The sequence below is a fragment of the Dendropsophus ebraccatus genome, chromosome 4, assembly GCF_027789765.1.
Source record: "Dendropsophus ebraccatus isolate aDenEbr1 chromosome 4, aDenEbr1.pat, whole genome shotgun sequence".
Classification (NCBI taxonomy): Eukaryota; Metazoa; Chordata; class Amphibia; order Anura; family Hylidae; genus Dendropsophus; species Dendropsophus ebraccatus.
The window spans coordinates 107,731,730-107,748,948 of NC_091457.1; the positions used below are offsets into that span (position 1 = coordinate 107,731,730).

Genomic DNA, 17,219 nt, shown 5'->3' on the forward strand with positions numbered 1-17,219 from the left:
TTACATTAAAACAGCCACATAAGCAACTTTTATTTACATGCAGTTTTGCCATAGTGCAACCATATGAGAACATATCCTAAGTAACACAATGATAATCAAACTATGAAGTAATGATGTCCAGTTATCATCTGCAGCAATGTTACAGTCTAATACACTGGATAATCTGCTTTATTGTCGGTATGGGATACAGAGACTCGATAGCGTCACATGACAACGCAGCAGCACTTCTGTGGATAGTTGTCAGTGTACACTTCATTCTCCCTTCCGTATACGAAGTAATCATAGCGATTCCCCCTCCAGATGTACTCCACCTTGGTGAGAGGCAGCCACTCAATGCAGTGTCTCTGCAGGAAGAGGGAAAATAGTTACTGAAGCTTGTATGGGGTTTCCTGGCCCATTGTTAAGGGAATGCAGCTGCAAGCCTCCATCCTTGGACACCACCGAGACCTTTTTATGCCATTCTATTGCGTCTAACAATTATTCATTTTTGTTAGCATTTTCCTGATGTTGCAACTCACCTGTCTAAGCATCCTTGTTGTAGAAGAAAACTGGGCATGATGCTGCTGCAAGGCATTCTGGGAAGCCTGATTTATGGCTTGAGCTGGGAAATTAACCAGTGGCAACAACTGCAACAATGAATATTAAAAAAAAAAAGGCATCAAGAGATAGATAGATAGATAGATCGATCTGCAGTGTCCTGGCACCTCTATCCCAGCTACTTTAAGCCCAACATTTGCGTACGGTATGGGAATATCAAGTTTTACAATTATACTGCTATTATATTTATGACTGTACTGCTATTATCTATACTTGTCACACCTAACAGTGAATAAAAGTCTACTTCATTACACAACACAAAAGTTCTCTGATTCTGTGGAAATCCTTAATAGAACTTTATAGAAACATCTCCACTAGCAACACTAAGTTCTCCACAGGGCCGTTTCTGCCTTGAGGCGAAATGAGTTTATTGCTTAGGTGGCAGATTTGCAGGGAGTGGCCATAAATTATACTGTCTTCTACACATCACTGACTTCATTGACCCCATGAGCTGCACATGATAGCTGGACACAGAATGCAAGGAAGTCAGGACTGAAAACACTCTGCAGGTATTGTTATATGTTTCACACATCACTACACTACAAGTGGTCACTACCCCTTTGTATGAAGCACAAGATGTAATGGTGGTATGATCATGATTACCATGAGTAGTCACAAGGCATTAACCCCTTAAGGTCAAAGCCTATTTTCGTTTTTGCGCTTTTGCTTATTCCATTTTAAAAGTCCATAGCGCTTGTATTTTTTCATCTAGAGACGTATATGAGCGCTTATTTTTTGCGAAACCAATTGTACTTTGCAATGACAGGCATTATTTTTCCATAACATATGCTGTTTTGATTTCGGGGAGTTTTGCATTTACGCCGTCCGTCCTATGGTAAAACTGACTTGTTATGCATGTTCTTCAAGTCGTTACGATTACTATGATATATAACATGTATAACTTATATTGTATCTGATGGCCTGTAAAAAATTCAAACCATTGTTAACAAATATACGTTCCTTAAAATCGCTCCATTCCCAGGCTTATAGCGCTTTTATCCTTTGGTCTATGGGGCTGTGTGAGGTGTCAGTTTTTGCGCCATGATGTGTTCTTTCTATTGGTACCTTGATTGCGCATATACAACTTTTTGATAGTTTTTTATTACATTTTTTCTGGATTTGATGCGACCAAAAATGCGCAATTTTGCACTTTGGAATTTTTTTGCGCTGACGCCGTTTACCGTGCGAGATCAGGAATGTGATTAATTAATAGTTCGGGCGATTACGCGCGCGGCGATACTAAATATGTTTATTTATTTATTTATTAATTTATATTTATAAAATGGGAAAAGGGGGGTGATTTGGACTTTTATTAGGGGAGGGGATTTTTTATTAATAAACACTTTTTTACTTTTTTTTTTACTGTATCTAGAAGCCCCCCTGGGGGACTTGTATATAGACAGCACTGATCTCTCATAGAGATCAATGCTGTGTATATACACAGCAAAGATCGATTAGATCGGTCATAGATTACTATGGCCTGCTGCAGGCCATAGCAATCTATTGCCGAGCCGGGATCAGCGTCATTCCGACGCTGAGGCCCGGCACGGGCAGAAGAACGGATCTCCCCCCCGCGATCGCATCGCGGGGGGGAGATACGTCCCACTAGACACCAGGGACGTGAGGTCTGAAGCCTCTAAGTGCAGCTGTCAGGTTTGACAGCTGCACTTAGAGGCTTAATTAGCCGGCGCGGCAACGGGACCCGCGCCGGCTAATAGAGGCACTGCCCGGCTGCACGAGTCAGCCGGGATCAGCGCCGTTCAGAGCGGGGTCCCGGCGGGACCCCGTTTTGAACACCCCGAGCGGCACCATGACGTATCAGATACGTCATGGGTCGCTAAGGGGTTAAAGGAGAAGTCTGGTGAACATTTTACTAAAGGATTGTATTGCCCCCTCCAAAAGTTATACAAATCATCAATATACACTTATTACCGGAAATGCTTATAAAGTGCTTTTTTCCCTGCACTTACTACCGCATTAAGGCTTCACTTCCTGGATAACATGGTGATGTCACAACCCGACTCCCAGAGCAGTGCGGGCTGTGGCTGCTGGAGAGGATGATGGCAGGGGGATGCTCAGTGTCCCTCCAGTGCCCTGTGTCCCTCAGTGTCCCCCTGCCATAATCCTCCCCAGCAGCCACAGCCCGCACAGCTCTGGGAGTCGGCTCATGACATCATCATTTTATCCAGGAAGTGACATCACCATGTTATCCAGGAAGTGAAGCCTTGATGCAGTAGTAAGTGCAGGGAAAAAAATCACTTTATAAGCATTTCCCGTAATAAGTGTATCTTGGTAATTTGTATAACTTTTGGGGGGCAATACAATACTGTAATAAAAATTTTTGCCGTTCTTCTCTTTTAACTCTTGTATATGTCAGGTGCTTTTATTCTTGGAGAAGCAATAAAGATGAAAGAAGTGTTTACACACCCAAGGAATTGGGAACTTTTTCTGTCTTGTCCTCACCAAAGAAGGAAGGTAGTGCCTGAGCAGGGTGATTTATGCTAGAGCTGGATTGTGTGTGTGCACTTATTATAATCAGCAGGTTTTCTGCACACACGCCTTACTAATTTATGATTTTTAATAGGCTTGAGGGGGGGGGGAGTGACAGAGGGGTGTGGGCACTAAGGGGGGCGTGGTGTCCATTTCAGATTTTGCCTCAGGCAGCAGAAAAACTAAAAACGGCCCTGGTTCTCCAAAGCATTTAGAGACTGTATACTAGTAAAACTGCTCAAAGAGTAAGTGCTGTAGGGAACTGTGACCAAATACAGGAACTACAAAACTCAGCTAACCAGCAACATGCCATTAGTAGCCCCCCTTGGTTACCACATTGCTATCTATCTATATTATCTATGGGGGGGTATCAAACCCTGTGCAAAGGAACAGTCTGTTATCTCACTATTTATCTATAACCAAAGTCATCTTACCAGCAATTGTTCATCCATGAAGATCTTCTCCCCATTGACCTTTTTAAAAAGTTCTGTAGGAAACTCTGAATTATGATCCGCTACAAACTCATAAATATTATTCTTCCTGGAAAGCGTACAGATGATATAATAATCAGTGACCAACACAGGGAGGGACACAGAGGGAGACTTTTTTCTAAACTTCCGTAGCTGGTTTTGGTCACCCTGGAATTTGGAGGCTTAGAGGGGAAGTAGGAAAGGGTGTAGATGTATAGAAAATACCCTCTTCAATAAAGACAGACTGGTGCCCAGGGGTTTCCATAACAGTTAAGCTACTGCTAATATACTTTTCTGTTTTTTTTTCAAAGGTAACCCCTTCCAGGTTATTACCTCTTCTTTCTCCTTACCATATAACAGTCAGTTCAATGTAGTTCAGGATCTGTCCACGTCCAGAGCATCCCACACACCTCTCATATCTGGTACTGTTACAAGTCTTGCAGCTATGAATGATAAAAGGATGGGTAAATACTAGGGGGCAAGAACTTACTTGCAAGAACTGTCAATATCTTAAGGGGAATGTACTTTTTGTTAACCAATGTATCAAAAATGAAAAGGAAAAAAAAAATCTTTATAATAAAATATTTAAAAATGTATGTGCATGTATCCTTTTTTATTGTGTTTGGACACTCACTTAGCTAACAACTATATTCTTTTAGAGTCTCTATGTTATTACTTAAATGGGTTTTCTAAGTTATATAAATTAAGTTATGCTTAAGGTCCCCATACACCTTCAATAACTGACGGCTGCCAGTTATCTTTCCTACCCGCCGCCTGTCTTCCCTATTCACAGGAATGTTCGCCAAGGCCAAGCATTCTTGTGTTGCCTATGGGGAGGGGTAAGCAACAGCAAGAACAGTCTCACTGCGGAATATCCTATCTCTGAACAAAGGGGGCTACCCCTGTCAGTGGTTGGGGGTTCCATACACACTAGTGTGACGGACAAACTGCCACAAGCGACGGATTGGCCGACAATAGTCTAAATTGTATGGGAACCTTAAGTCTAGTTACTTCTAAGGTGGTAGGCATGGAGCCAGACAGTGGAGTAGGTTCAGCCAGAAGAGTCATGACGGGTGGCACAGGTTAAGCATGAGGGTTCTGGCAGATGAGTGGTGGCTGCCAGCAGAAGTTCAATGTCAACCATCCAGATCATACACAAGGGTCAACACAGTACAAAAGGGTCAGGCAGGGGCAACGTCAGGTACACAGGCCGGATAGAGCCGCTCTCCATTCAGGCTTATAGAGGGAGGTCCTGCCATGGTATCAAAGTAATTTGGTGTTTGCTGATCTTTTTGCCAATCAAACATGGCCAGAAAATCATATATAGTAGGACGCAAAGAAGAGAGCTGGCCAGGGGTTACTCCAGCCTAGGGGAGTTAGGAAATGGCAGAACAAACACTCATGTTTGTCGGTAAATACCAAAACTTCTGTGGGATTCACTGACAATATGATGTTTATGAGTACAGACAAACTGTATTACTACATCTCTCATTATTTTCTTTACCTTCAACTAAAAAATAGACACTACTACTATGGACTGAAAAGTTCCTTACTACCTTTCCGTTCCTTGTCCCCCGCAGTGGTGACATGAATCACTGAACTGGCGCCCAGTCCCATTGCAAACCCAGCACCTCACCTGTATGAGAGCAGAAAGTGCAAGACAAATACACAATGGGACACTGATAATGTTACTAGATCACCCACCCAGTTCATTTTATAGGTCACAATGTATATTATCATTTCTGAGGTGTGTATTATAATTAATATAAGAGTAAAAGTGTATGTTATAATTAATTTCACAGTGTGTACTGAAATTAATATCAGGGTGATGGGGTATATTATAATCCACTTCTTGGGGCACACCGTGTATAGTAAGGAAGATCAGGGGAATGGTGTGTATTATAATCCACTTCTAGGGGCACAGGGGGAGATTTATAAAAGGGTGTAAATATACACTTGGTGTAAACTGCCCACAGCAGCCAATCACAGCTCAGCTTTCAGCTCTGGTAAAATAAAAGAGGAGCTGTGATTGGATGCTGGGGGCAGTTTACACCAGGTGCATATTTACACCCTTTCATAAATCTCCCCCACAGTGTATATTGCAATTAATATCAGGGTGATGGTGTGTATTATAATGCATTTCTAGGGACACAGGAGGAGATTTATCAAACATGGTGTAAAGTGGAACTGGCTCAGTTGCCCCTAGCAACCAATCAGATTCCACCTTTCATTTTCCAAAGAGACTGTGAGGAATGAAAAGTGGAATCTGATTGGTTTCTAGGGGCAACTGAGCCAGTTTCACTTTACACCATGTTTGATAAGTCTCCCCCCACAGTGTGTATTGTAATTAATATCAGGGGGATGGTGTGTATTATAATCCATTTCATGAGATACAATATGTATTGTTTTTCATTGAGCTTACTTTTTTCAGGTGACAGTGTGTGTGTAACTTTCATTTTCAGAAGGCACAGTATTGAAGCTTTTGTTGTAGGGACACCCTATGTAGTATCATAAGAAGCTTGGCTGAGGCTGAAGATCTAACATATCAGCCAAATATGTTTTAGGGGAAGCCCACTGCGTCGCATCAGTAATGCATTTACTTCTAAAGTACACAGCGATCCAGTGTGTATAACAACTCCCAGTTTATAGTTACCATTGTTCAGGTCAAGCAGAAAACTATTGTTTCACATTAAAAATATTTGTTATAGCAATAGGGAAACTAGGGAACTTTTGAATCCTACCCCTCACCCCTCTATTACACCCAAGTGGTTTACATATTTAGCACTTACCCGACCTGTTCCATGACATTTCTTGCACACTGTTCGGCAGATCCCTAGACACTGAGGGCAAGCCTGAAATAACAGAGTTTGACATTATTTTACAGTGTAGAAAGATACCGCAAAGAAAGAGAAGCAAAATGTTAAAGAACTGTTAAAAAGACCCTTCCCATGTATCAGTGCAGGTAAGATGTATCATTCACATAGCATTACCAAAATGGAGACCACTCTAGTTTATCTGTGAAAAAAACATGTTGAAAACAGGAAGGGTCTAATAGGCTTGCAGTAATTTAGTGGTCCCGGTAAGACTAGCCTCATCTAGCTGGATCATTCACACAGCCCTTTATTTCTATTATTTGTCACCTGGACATTACTTACTACAAAGGACAATGTGAGACTGATGAACAAGGATTTTCTGACATGGTAAAACCATGCGATTACCTGAGAAGTATTTGTCAGCTGATCTCTGGTACTATTACATAGGGCGAATCACTTCATGTACTAGGGCCCTTACACTGCCCATGTCTCTTATACAAGTGGTAAGGAGGAAGAGGGATCTGCCTATCTTGGAATATGGGGGAGAAGCATAAATTGGTACTTCTAAAGTTAATATTTTTACCTTTAAGGAAGATGTATGAGGAATGGGCATTTTTTTTTCTTCATCTTTGAACATAGCTGGGATCTGGATGGGTATATCCCACGGCTGAGGAGGAATCCCAGATATGAGTGAATCTATAGCCTGACCTGTTAGTAATGAGAAAATAGAGAATAGTTATAAAATATAATTAATAATAGTTTATTGTAATTTTTCACCTGACTTATAATTGTATTTGTGCAGACTATAAAGGTGTTTTTCCACCTTTGCCATCACTTTATAAGCAGCAGGGGTCCGACCTCTGTGATATCCCACCAAATATGAAAACCTTTTAGTTTCCCCTGCACAATGGCCCACCACCACCACCAGGAGGGGCAGTGCCTCAGCTCTATTCCCTTCAATTTCTCAATGGGTGGGGGTCTTCTCCTGGGTGACAAGTGTAGTTGGCATTTAATACTAAAACCTTTTCAGTACACTGTATGAAACAAATAGCACTTTACAAATCAGCTACTAAGGTGCGATGCACTAAAATAAAACCATCTGGGGTCATAAAGTGGTTGACATGGTAGATTTTGTTTAGATTGGTATATTTATAAAGAGTAGGAGGAAACCCATGCAAACAGTAAGAAAGCTTACAACATCCATGCAAACATCAGAGGACATGCAAACCCTTGTCAAGCTGCAACCCATGCCCCAGTACACAAGGACAAGCGATAATGCTAACTACTGACCAGTATAAGGTTTAGTCACCCATTTACATGTTCTTGACTCTGTGAACGTTTCAAGTCGATACTAGGAATAAGACAAATATTAGTGTTACAAGTCAATGATGTAGCAGCAAATATTGTAAAATACAAGTTTACTAGAAACAATATATAGTAGTTATAATAGTATAGTAGTAGTATTTATACCAATAACAACAACAGAAGAGGTACTGGGCAATTTAAACAATCCACACCGTAAAGCATGGTAAAGTGTATGAAATATGACGATTTCTCTTCAAGATAAGGAGTTAGGATGTGTGCAGAGTCTACATACTCTGTATGTATTAAAAGGTCGAAGTTCATTGAAGTCCATCTCCTCTGCGGGGGTAGAGCGGTAGCAGCATTTATTGTTGGCATAGTCCATCAGTGCTTTTCTAGCATCATATTCTGAGATAGATGGGATTCTGTGAATATGGAGACACCACATTAACCAGCGGTCTGAATGCACATATAGAATTCAATAAAGGGACATTTACCACAGAACTCATACACTTTTATCATCTCTTGAGAACTGAGCTGTGATAGGTTTCCATGGATAGTTTACACCAGTTTCTATTTTACACATTACATTTGATAAATCTAGGCCCAATGGTTAAGTCATGTTCACACTGTGTATTCGTAGGTGTATCCTGAGGGGCGGCTGCCTGAGGTTTGCCTTAGGCAGCAGAGACCCCAGAAACGGCCCTGGATAAGACTGCTGGGAAATGATCTGTACAGAACAGGAAGTGTCCGATTTCTTGTTTTATTATAATGTAGATAGGTTTAAACAATAAGTAATTTCTGAAGACACATTCACTTTAAGAGTGTGGTCAGGGCCTCAGTGCGAAATATCTAACAGGACCCCCTCCTACCATATGGCATTTATAATACTAGTGTCTTCTTAAATGATACAAGGACTTGTGGGCCCCCTAAGGGTCCTTTTACACACAAGCCAAAGCCAGGAACAGAATATAATCAGAGAACAGGTCATAAAGAAAAGACTGAGATTTCTCCTCTTTTCAAAACCATTCCTGGCTTTGGCTTCAATAATCTGTCAGATATCTGTGTGTGTAAAAGGACTATTAGGCACCAGGGCCTGTGTGTGCCTGCTACCTGTGCACCCCTTATATCTACATCCCTGGGTGTGGTAGTAAGAACTAGGCTGTCAGGGCATGATGGCATGATGGTAGTTGCAGTTTTGCCACAGGTTGGAGATCATTGCCTCAAAGGATGGATTAAATGAATATTAGTCATATCCCAAAGCTACAGACTCTTTTCTGGGGTATATGGTGAAACATTGGCCTCTTTTATTGGCCGCTATTTTGTTTATGATACCAGAAGTTCTCTTACGTCCAGTTGGTATTTGCAGGTGTCGGCACAGTGTCAGGGAAGGGTCCCGGTTGTGGGGGAGGCAGACATTTACCTGTGAACAGTAAGAAACTATATTAGACATTGGAATTTTCAATATCATGGCTTGCTGTGAGCAATTGAGAACATTCCTATTTACTTTCAGAAGCTGAAAACCTATACAGACCTATTAAACCTCACAGCCAAATCCAGACAATCCTCTGTGGGCCGAACATCAGTGGCACAAATCCCTCTTCCTACCTGATAGTTTGTTAGGCTATGTTCACACAACATATTTTTTGTATTTCTACGGTCGTTGTTGACGATTGCAACAACGGCTGTGATTAATATGAAAAAATATGTTGGCTTGCTGTCAATGGGGTCCTGGCCAGAGCATATACACATAGTATACACTTCGGCCGAAACCCCTAGCGGCGCCGCAAACAACTGACATGTCAGTTTTTTGCGGCCGCTATTCACTGAATAAGAGGAATAAGGGTAAGAATTTACTGAAATTTTGCAAAGATAATCCAATATAGCTACTAAAAACAAAGAGTACATATAAAATACATGATGATAAATTACCTTACCACCCCCACCCCCCCAATTATTTTATTATATATAGTTATACTTTTCCTTATACATGGTTCTAGACTAATATAAGTGCAATACATATGATTCAAATTTGACAAAAATCATATGTGTTGACTGAAAACACAGAAAGGCTATTTTCACACACTGTTGAAATTGAGGGGATGGCCATTTAATGACAGCTGTTGTTTTTACAATAGCGGCAATTATTTTCCATTAAATGGCGGCCATCCACTAACTTTCAACAGTGTGTGAACAGAGCCTTTCTGTGTTTTCAATCCACTCCTGGTTGTGATTGCAAAATACTGACCACAATACTGTGTGGAAACATAGTCCAAAAGGCATTTTGTGAGCTGTAAAACAGCCATTATAGATTGCATTTCCATAGCCTAATACTACTAAGCTAAGACTGTGCAAACAGCTTGCCTTATAGGAAAAGAATTTCCCAGAATCCCTAATTTGTAGCATATAGCTTCTAATTTCAAGAAACTTTTGAAAAGGCAACATTCATAAAGAATAACCCATGACTCGGGCTGTCACTTAGCCTTGCTGGCTTCTGGAAAGATAATTCTATCCAGTCATTCAATGATTCATTCACCAGATTACCATAAGGGTACAAACACACACAGCGTATACGCAGCAGATTAGATGCTGTGTTCAGTTATTTAGATATAATCTGCTGCGTATCTGCTACGTATTTGCTGCGTATCACAGCAGTAAATACGCAGCGTATATGCCGTGTGTGTTTGTACCCTTATAGTGTTACCACTTAGGAACCTGTATAAGAATACCCATAAGATTCCCTATAAGATTCCCTGGTCTAATATTCCTTCAGTTTTATTTTAATTGAATTGTATAGAAATCTTTCTCTGTTCATGCTTATCCCTGATTTGATGATTGCAGCTCCTGACTCAAAGTGGCTTAAAGGGGTAACCAGGAATGGCACCACACTTGTCCTCTGTCTCAGTTCCATTGAAGTGAATGGAGACTAACTGTAAGATCACCCACAACCTGGGTTTTATAGCTGTGTTTTTTTCTAATCCTGGATAATCGCTTTACCAGTAGTAGGGAACCTACTGCCTGGACATGATGGAAGTTATGGTTTTGCAACAGCTGGAGAGCCAAGATTTCCTACCCCTTCCATTACTGTTTTGGCTACACAACAACAGGTCACACTGCCAAAGGTCCCAGTGTCACGTGACTGCATTACATCTAATGAAAGTGAATGTGGTCATTTGCAACCTGCAAATTGATGCATGCCACAAGGTAACCACGCTCATTTTCATTAATTGTCAGGCAGGCAGGAGACACTGCAATCTTTGGCCAGTGTCGCTGCCAAGATCATCACATTGCCCTAGCCATATTCTTCTGACACAGTTGACTATGGAGTAAAAGAAAGTAAATGCTTGTAGTTCACTTACCTCCATCATTGCTACCCATTCCTTCATAACCTGGAATAGTCTCCCAGTCAGAGGGTGGCGCTGTTGGACCATCAATGACTACCGCTGGATTATTAAGAAAAGCGCCTTCTGACATGACGGTTGGAACCATAGCCGGACTCATTTGTGCTGAAGTCATTGCTTTATCTGGATAGTTTGAGAATCCAGGGGGTGGAGGTGCCCACTGAGGATCTGTGACAACCAAGAAAAGAGCCAAGTTTAGGTGGAAATCAATGAAGGAGTCCAGTCACTAACTCTACAGATGATTTTGTGGGAAAGATCTGCTGCAGAACTACGCTTTGTGGTGACATAACCGAAGAATTGGGAAATCTATTACACAAACGTGACTGCATCAGTGTTTCACTGCGATGTTCACCACTATTGTGAAAGTCTGATTGACTGTACATGGTGTTGCTTTATCTACATTATTGTGTCCTTTATGAGGAGGAGGAAGGTGTATGATCACTACATTATATTGTGAATGGGGCACACTATTATGGAGGCTATAGGGGTCAACTTATGCTTTCATCAGGTCCATCGATCCATTCCCTAACTGATCAAAAAATCATCTTGGCAGGTCTGATGGTTCTAAAAGCTGTCATACATGTCATTTATTCGGCCAACAGTTATCCCTCTCAAATTCCCATTGCATGCAGCAGAACTGGAGACGTTGCGAGCCAAGCACCCCATTTTTATGGTCAGGAAACAATGATCAGGAAGCCTTTCAGGAGGCTTCAGGAAACCATCAGCAGTGCTCCCCTCTGGCTTCAAAGTCTTCCACTTTACAAGTGCACAAGTGAAGTCACTCATGAGCCGCAACACTGGGAGGGGGGGGGGGGGTATGAGAACGTCAGGAAAATCTATCCGGATTTCTCATAAGAATATCTATATAGCTCTATTGGCCAAGGAAGCCCTTCAGGTAAGGTCTTAGATTTGTCCAGAATTTCAACTCAATAAAACCCTATAGGAGCACCCGAAATTCTTGACAGCTTCAGGTGCGCTTTCGAAAACTGGATGCACAGCATCAGCACCTGAGCAAGTGCCATCGAGTCCTGGGCCTGGTGCTTTAATTGTATGCGCTCCTAATAAGAAGCATATATATTTAAATGTGGTGCTGTGCTTGGCTTCTGGTCCTGGCAATCACTCTTCTGGCAGAAGGCTGCATATGCCTCCGGCAACAAGAGACCGGTCTCTCCCCCTCATCACTGTGGCTGTGCACGTAAAGCAGGGGGAGAGAAAGAAGCCAGAGGAGGGAAGCAGGTGAGTAAGATTTTAGGAATTTTTTTGGAATTTCATGAAATGCCGACCATGACAGCAATCAGAAATTTTGTATACAAACAAAAGTTGAAACACAAACTATATTAGAAAATGCAACTTTCCAGTAGGTTGGAGTTATGTAAGATATACCTTGAGGTATTGGGTAATTGGGCTCGAACGGCTGCCCCATCGCTCCATAGTTTGTCGGGTGTTGAGCTCTGGTTTAAAATACAAACAATTAAAACAATTCCAAACCTTCTCCAGACATACAGTAAAAGATCACCAGGATACACTACTCACAAAAAGTTAGGGAAAACATAAAAGTTCACACTATAATGATCTTATATTATGAAAGTAGGGCATGTAAGTAAGAGTATGCAATGGTGATTTCCTCACCTCAAAAAATGTATTGCAACAAAAGTGGGGGTATACTCCAACAAAAATGTCAGCGTCTTAATACCCTGTCATGTGCTCCTGAGCATTAACTAAAGCCTGACAACAATGTCTCTTGCCGTTCACAAGTCGACTTATTGTCTGCTGAAGCATGGCATCCCACTGTTCTTTGAAGGGCGGCCCTCAGATTAGCAAGGTTCTGGGGTACAGTTAGGAGCCTCTGAAAGGCAACTCAGCTGATCACATAGCTTTCTATGGGATTCAAGTCTGAAAAAAGTCTCCAGCAGCCATTCCCTAATAATGAGACCTCGATGAGTTTGAGCATTGTCATTCTGTGTTGCTTATGTAAAGGCACAATGACAGGATTAATGATGTTATCCAAGTAGTATGGACTTGTCACTGCATCATTCACAAAGTGTACAGCAGTTCTGTATTGACTAGAGACACCTGCTCACACTGTAATACCACCACCACCAAAGGCAACAATGGCTGATGCATGGCGCTGCCCTTCTATGCGGGACAAGGAACCAGTGGGCCTCAGTGCAGTTCACTAATGAAAGTCGATTTACGCTGAGCTGAAAGGATGTTGGAAGCGTCAAGGAGAGCGCTATGCATCAGCCACTGTTGCCTTTCAGGGCCGGAGTCAGCACCAGGCATACTCGGGCAAGTGCCGGGGCCCACAGCGCCTCAAGGGGCCCCCTGGCACTTGCCCACACCCGGAATGCACAGTCACCATTCACCTGCAGCAGAGTGATGCCGCCTGTCACATCCCTTTCCCCCTCCCTGGGACTGGCATTGGTGACAGCGGGGGCCCCCTGAGTGATGTCAGGACCTCTTACTGTGACCCCTCCACCGGGACCCCAAACGGCCTGATGTCTGACATCCTGATGCTTTTTCCTCCAGCCTTTCCTGCTTCAGGTCGGGCCAGAGGAGAGGGGGGCGGGGCTCACTGCACGGCAGCCTGTAGAGGCCAAACAGCAGGTCAGGACCCAGCTGCCTGTGCTGCCTGCCCCCTCCTCCAGCTGTATTCCTGGGTCTCCTGACCTCCACAGCGGCCCAGGGCAGAGGGAGATGTGACAGGTGACAGGACTGCTGCCTGACAGATCAAGACAGAGGTGAGTGTATGGTGTGACTGGGTATACATGCATATGTGTGTCTGTATGAAAGTGTTTGTATGTGTGTCTGTATGCAAGTGTTTGTATCTGTCTATGTGTGCTGGGAGTAGGAAGGTGTGTTTTAGGGTAGGGTGACCAGAGGCATATGTGCTGCAGTGGATTTATTGTAGATTTTCCCCTTTACTTTCCATGGGGGAGTCACAATATGCAATAAATGCACTGTTATATTGCAAATTTTTCTGTTGTTGATCCCTGCAGACTAATCTACAAGTGCTGATATTGGTTGGATTTCGCAAAACTGTCTGAACTATTAAAAAGTATATATTATTCATTGTGCTTGCTGTAAAGTGCAAGAATAGTTTATTTTGGGTCACATGCATCATATTCAGAAAATAAAGGATGTGGAGGAATCTCATTACAAATAGATATAAAAAATAGATCTGCACACTTTACTCAGCAGGTGTTTAGTGTTGGGTGAACCTGTCAAAATGTTTTCGAAAACTCCATAGGGTAGCATCTGACTTCTACACCCAACAGAAGTGGCAAGTTGTGCTAGATAGATATGAAATTATATGGTATGTGGGCTGGTTGGGTTTTAGTGCCAGGGCATTCTGTGTAGGTGATCAGCAGTGTATTATAATAAGTATATAATACACTGCTGATCACCTATACAGAATGGAGAGATGGAGACCCTCTAACAATGATGCCACATGATTTGCTATACAAAGGGGCCCGCTGAGGTTCTGTCGCCCAAGGGCCCACAAAAACCTGGAGCCGGCCCTGTTGCCTTTGGTGGTGTTATAGTGGTGTTTCAATTGTTTGAGATGAGGGAACCACCATTGCATGCTTTTACCTACATGCTCTACTTTCGTTTAATAATATCTGTAGCGTAAACTTTTTACAGTTTCCATAAATTTCACCTGCAACTTTCTGTGGGTGGTGTATTTAAAAAAATTTACAATAGTCTATATCCCCTTCTTCTTAAAGAGGACCCGTCACCCCCCCCCCCCCCCCCCCCCCCCCCGTTACAGCCCCCTATACTCACCTGATCCCACCGGGTCCCGCTTCCTGATCCGGTCGGGTCACGGAGATATGAGCGCCCGAAGCCCGGCGTGCGCGCTCACAGGAGAGTCCGATGCCCATAGAGGATGACGGAGCATCGGACTCCCCATTCATTCTCTATGAGCGTCGGACTCTCCTGTGAGCGCGCGCCAGGCTTCGGGCGCTCATATCTCCATGACCCGACCGGATCAGGAAGCGGGACTCGGCGGGATCAGGTGAGTATAGGGGGCTGTAACGGGGGGTCGGGAGCCTGTCACCCCGGCACGGGGGGTGACAGGTCTCCTTTAACTGTATCTGGGAAAGCTAGGGGACACCACTACAGTCTTCTTAAAGGGGTAGTGCGGAGCTAAACAATTATTTACAAAACAACACACATTACAAAGTTTCACAACTTTGTAATGTATGTGAATGGCCCCCTTCCCCATGTTAACCCCCCCCCCGACCCGGAAGTGTGGTGCATTATACTCACCGCATTCGTGTCGACCGACGGACGCCATCTTGTGACAACAATGACGACATCTTCGGGAGGCTGGCCGAACCGCTCCGCTCCAGTCCCTCATGCCGCCCCCCCTCTGCCGCATCATCAGCTTCTCAGCCACGATTGGCTGAGCACAGTTATGCGGTGAGTATAATGCACCACACTTCCGAGGTGGGGTGGGGAAACACGGGGAAGGGGGCCATTCACATACATAACATACATTACAAAGTTGTATAACTTTGTAATGTGTGTTATTTTGTGAATAAATGTTTAGCGCCGCACTACCCCTTTAAATACAGTAACCCATCTTTCCCAGACTCCCGAATGGCTATTCTGTCTTATTAAGCAGATAACACTTTTTCAACTTGTTGCATAATTTTTTGCCATTCAGAACTCTACAAAAGCTAGATGACATCCCATGTGAGAGTCAATGGTGGCCAGATTCCCCAGAAGCATATAAAACTATTGGCAGTGGTGCAGGAATGGCAGCCACCATTGGACCCCTTGCAGTAGCGGAACAAGCAGGGGGTACCAAGGTGCGGAGTTCATGTTAATCTATGGTGGATGCATCCTGTAGCTGAGCTTCTCCTTTCCGGTCTTCTGACTTAATGAATAACAGCAATAAGAGAATTTCCTGTTGTAATGAGGTTAGTTCAGAACATCATATGACTGGGAGATTCCCCACCAGCACCACCCAGGATTATACCAGATTTATGTTATCATATGTCTATATGGGCACCTCCATTGTCTAATTCATTACTAGATCATGAAGGAGGAGATAATAAAATACAATCCATTTATTTATCCTACATTCAGTCTCTTTCCAATCTGAAATGGCTGACAACAATGAGCAACAGATTCCATTAACTTGTCTCTCCCCATATTGAAGTATAACACTACATTCTACACAACAGAGAAAAAATAGGCTCTAGGTTTAGTCCCCTCCTAATTTATAGTGGGGAATAAGTCATAGTGCATGCTGAGAGTTGTAGTTCTCTAGTTCTGTATGTAGTGGAAAAATGATTTCTATGAGTTTTGCGCTTCCTTTGTAGTTGTGGTGGAGAGGCTAAAGACGCCACAGCCAGATGTTACATTATAGTCTATATCAAATATTACTCAATACAAAGCATTTTTTGTTGTGTAGTTTTTCTGGTGTTTTGATGCATTTTTAGAGGCTGTGGAATACCCATATTTAGTTTTTTTTCTTGTATGTTTCCCATAGACTTCTCTATAGGATTTAAGAAATGCAGGTAACACATGTAATGAATAGACAAATGCCACCAAAATACTTGTAGAAAAGAGGGGAAACAACCTATAAAATACGAGTGTGAAGGAAGTGTGTGTAACAAAAGTAACAACATAAAGTAACACGTAACAAAGAAACAACATAAAATCTCTTTGTCACTGACCTGATCCCCCTGCGTTCCTCCATGATGGCCAAATGTGACTGAAATAAGTAAATAACTTCACTGCTAACTTCCTCTTCCTTGTGGGAGTGCAGACATGTGAATATTACACAGAGGGCAGATGACTCCCCTCCCACCACTATGTGCAGGCACATGAACACTTTCTGTTTCCTTTCTACAGAGAGGTTACCCTTCCTGCAATGGATTACAGTCATTGTTTTTATTATTTCTTTACTAAGGATCAGATTAGGAGACTATAGAAGTCTGGAGTGAGTGCAGATTGTTCCACTAACAGAGGACTGATTGTAGGAACTGACTCCTATGCTTCATATATTGTATAATAGACTGGTGATAAGCATACATAATATTTACTGTACAACCTATAAACGGGTATTCCAGCTAAAAAAAAAGTTGTCTTTTATATTTCTTTTATAAAGTTTTATAACTTTCTGCTGCCCC

General features: G+C 42.6%; 1 protein-coding gene across 1 annotated transcript in view; it reads right to left on the reverse strand.

Annotated features, from left to right (window-relative positions):
- The window catches only part of LOC138789314 (uncharacterized), a 52,984-nt gene continuing 35,765 nt past the window's right edge, over nt 1-17,219 (reverse strand). The window contains exons 15-27 of the mRNA XM_069967916.1: nt 16,764-16,955; nt 12,457-12,524; nt 11,032-11,241; nt 9,023-9,095; nt 7,968-8,097; nt 7,661-7,721; nt 6,954-7,078; nt 6,347-6,409; nt 5,114-5,193; nt 3,908-4,000; nt 3,522-3,627; nt 519-626; nt 1-344 (exon numbers count right to left, since the gene is read on the reverse strand). Of these exons, the coding sequence (XP_069824017.1) occupies nt 204-344; nt 519-626; nt 3,522-3,627; nt 3,908-4,000; nt 5,114-5,193; nt 6,347-6,409; nt 6,954-7,078; nt 7,661-7,721; nt 7,968-8,097; nt 9,023-9,095; nt 11,032-11,241; nt 12,457-12,524; nt 16,764-16,955 (1,450 nt within the window). The 3' untranslated portion in view covers nt 1-203. The remainder of the gene's footprint in view (nt 345-518; nt 627-3,521; nt 3,628-3,907; nt 4,001-5,113; nt 5,194-6,346; nt 6,410-6,953; nt 7,079-7,660; nt 7,722-7,967; nt 8,098-9,022; nt 9,096-11,031; nt 11,242-12,456; nt 12,525-16,763; nt 16,956-17,219) is intronic.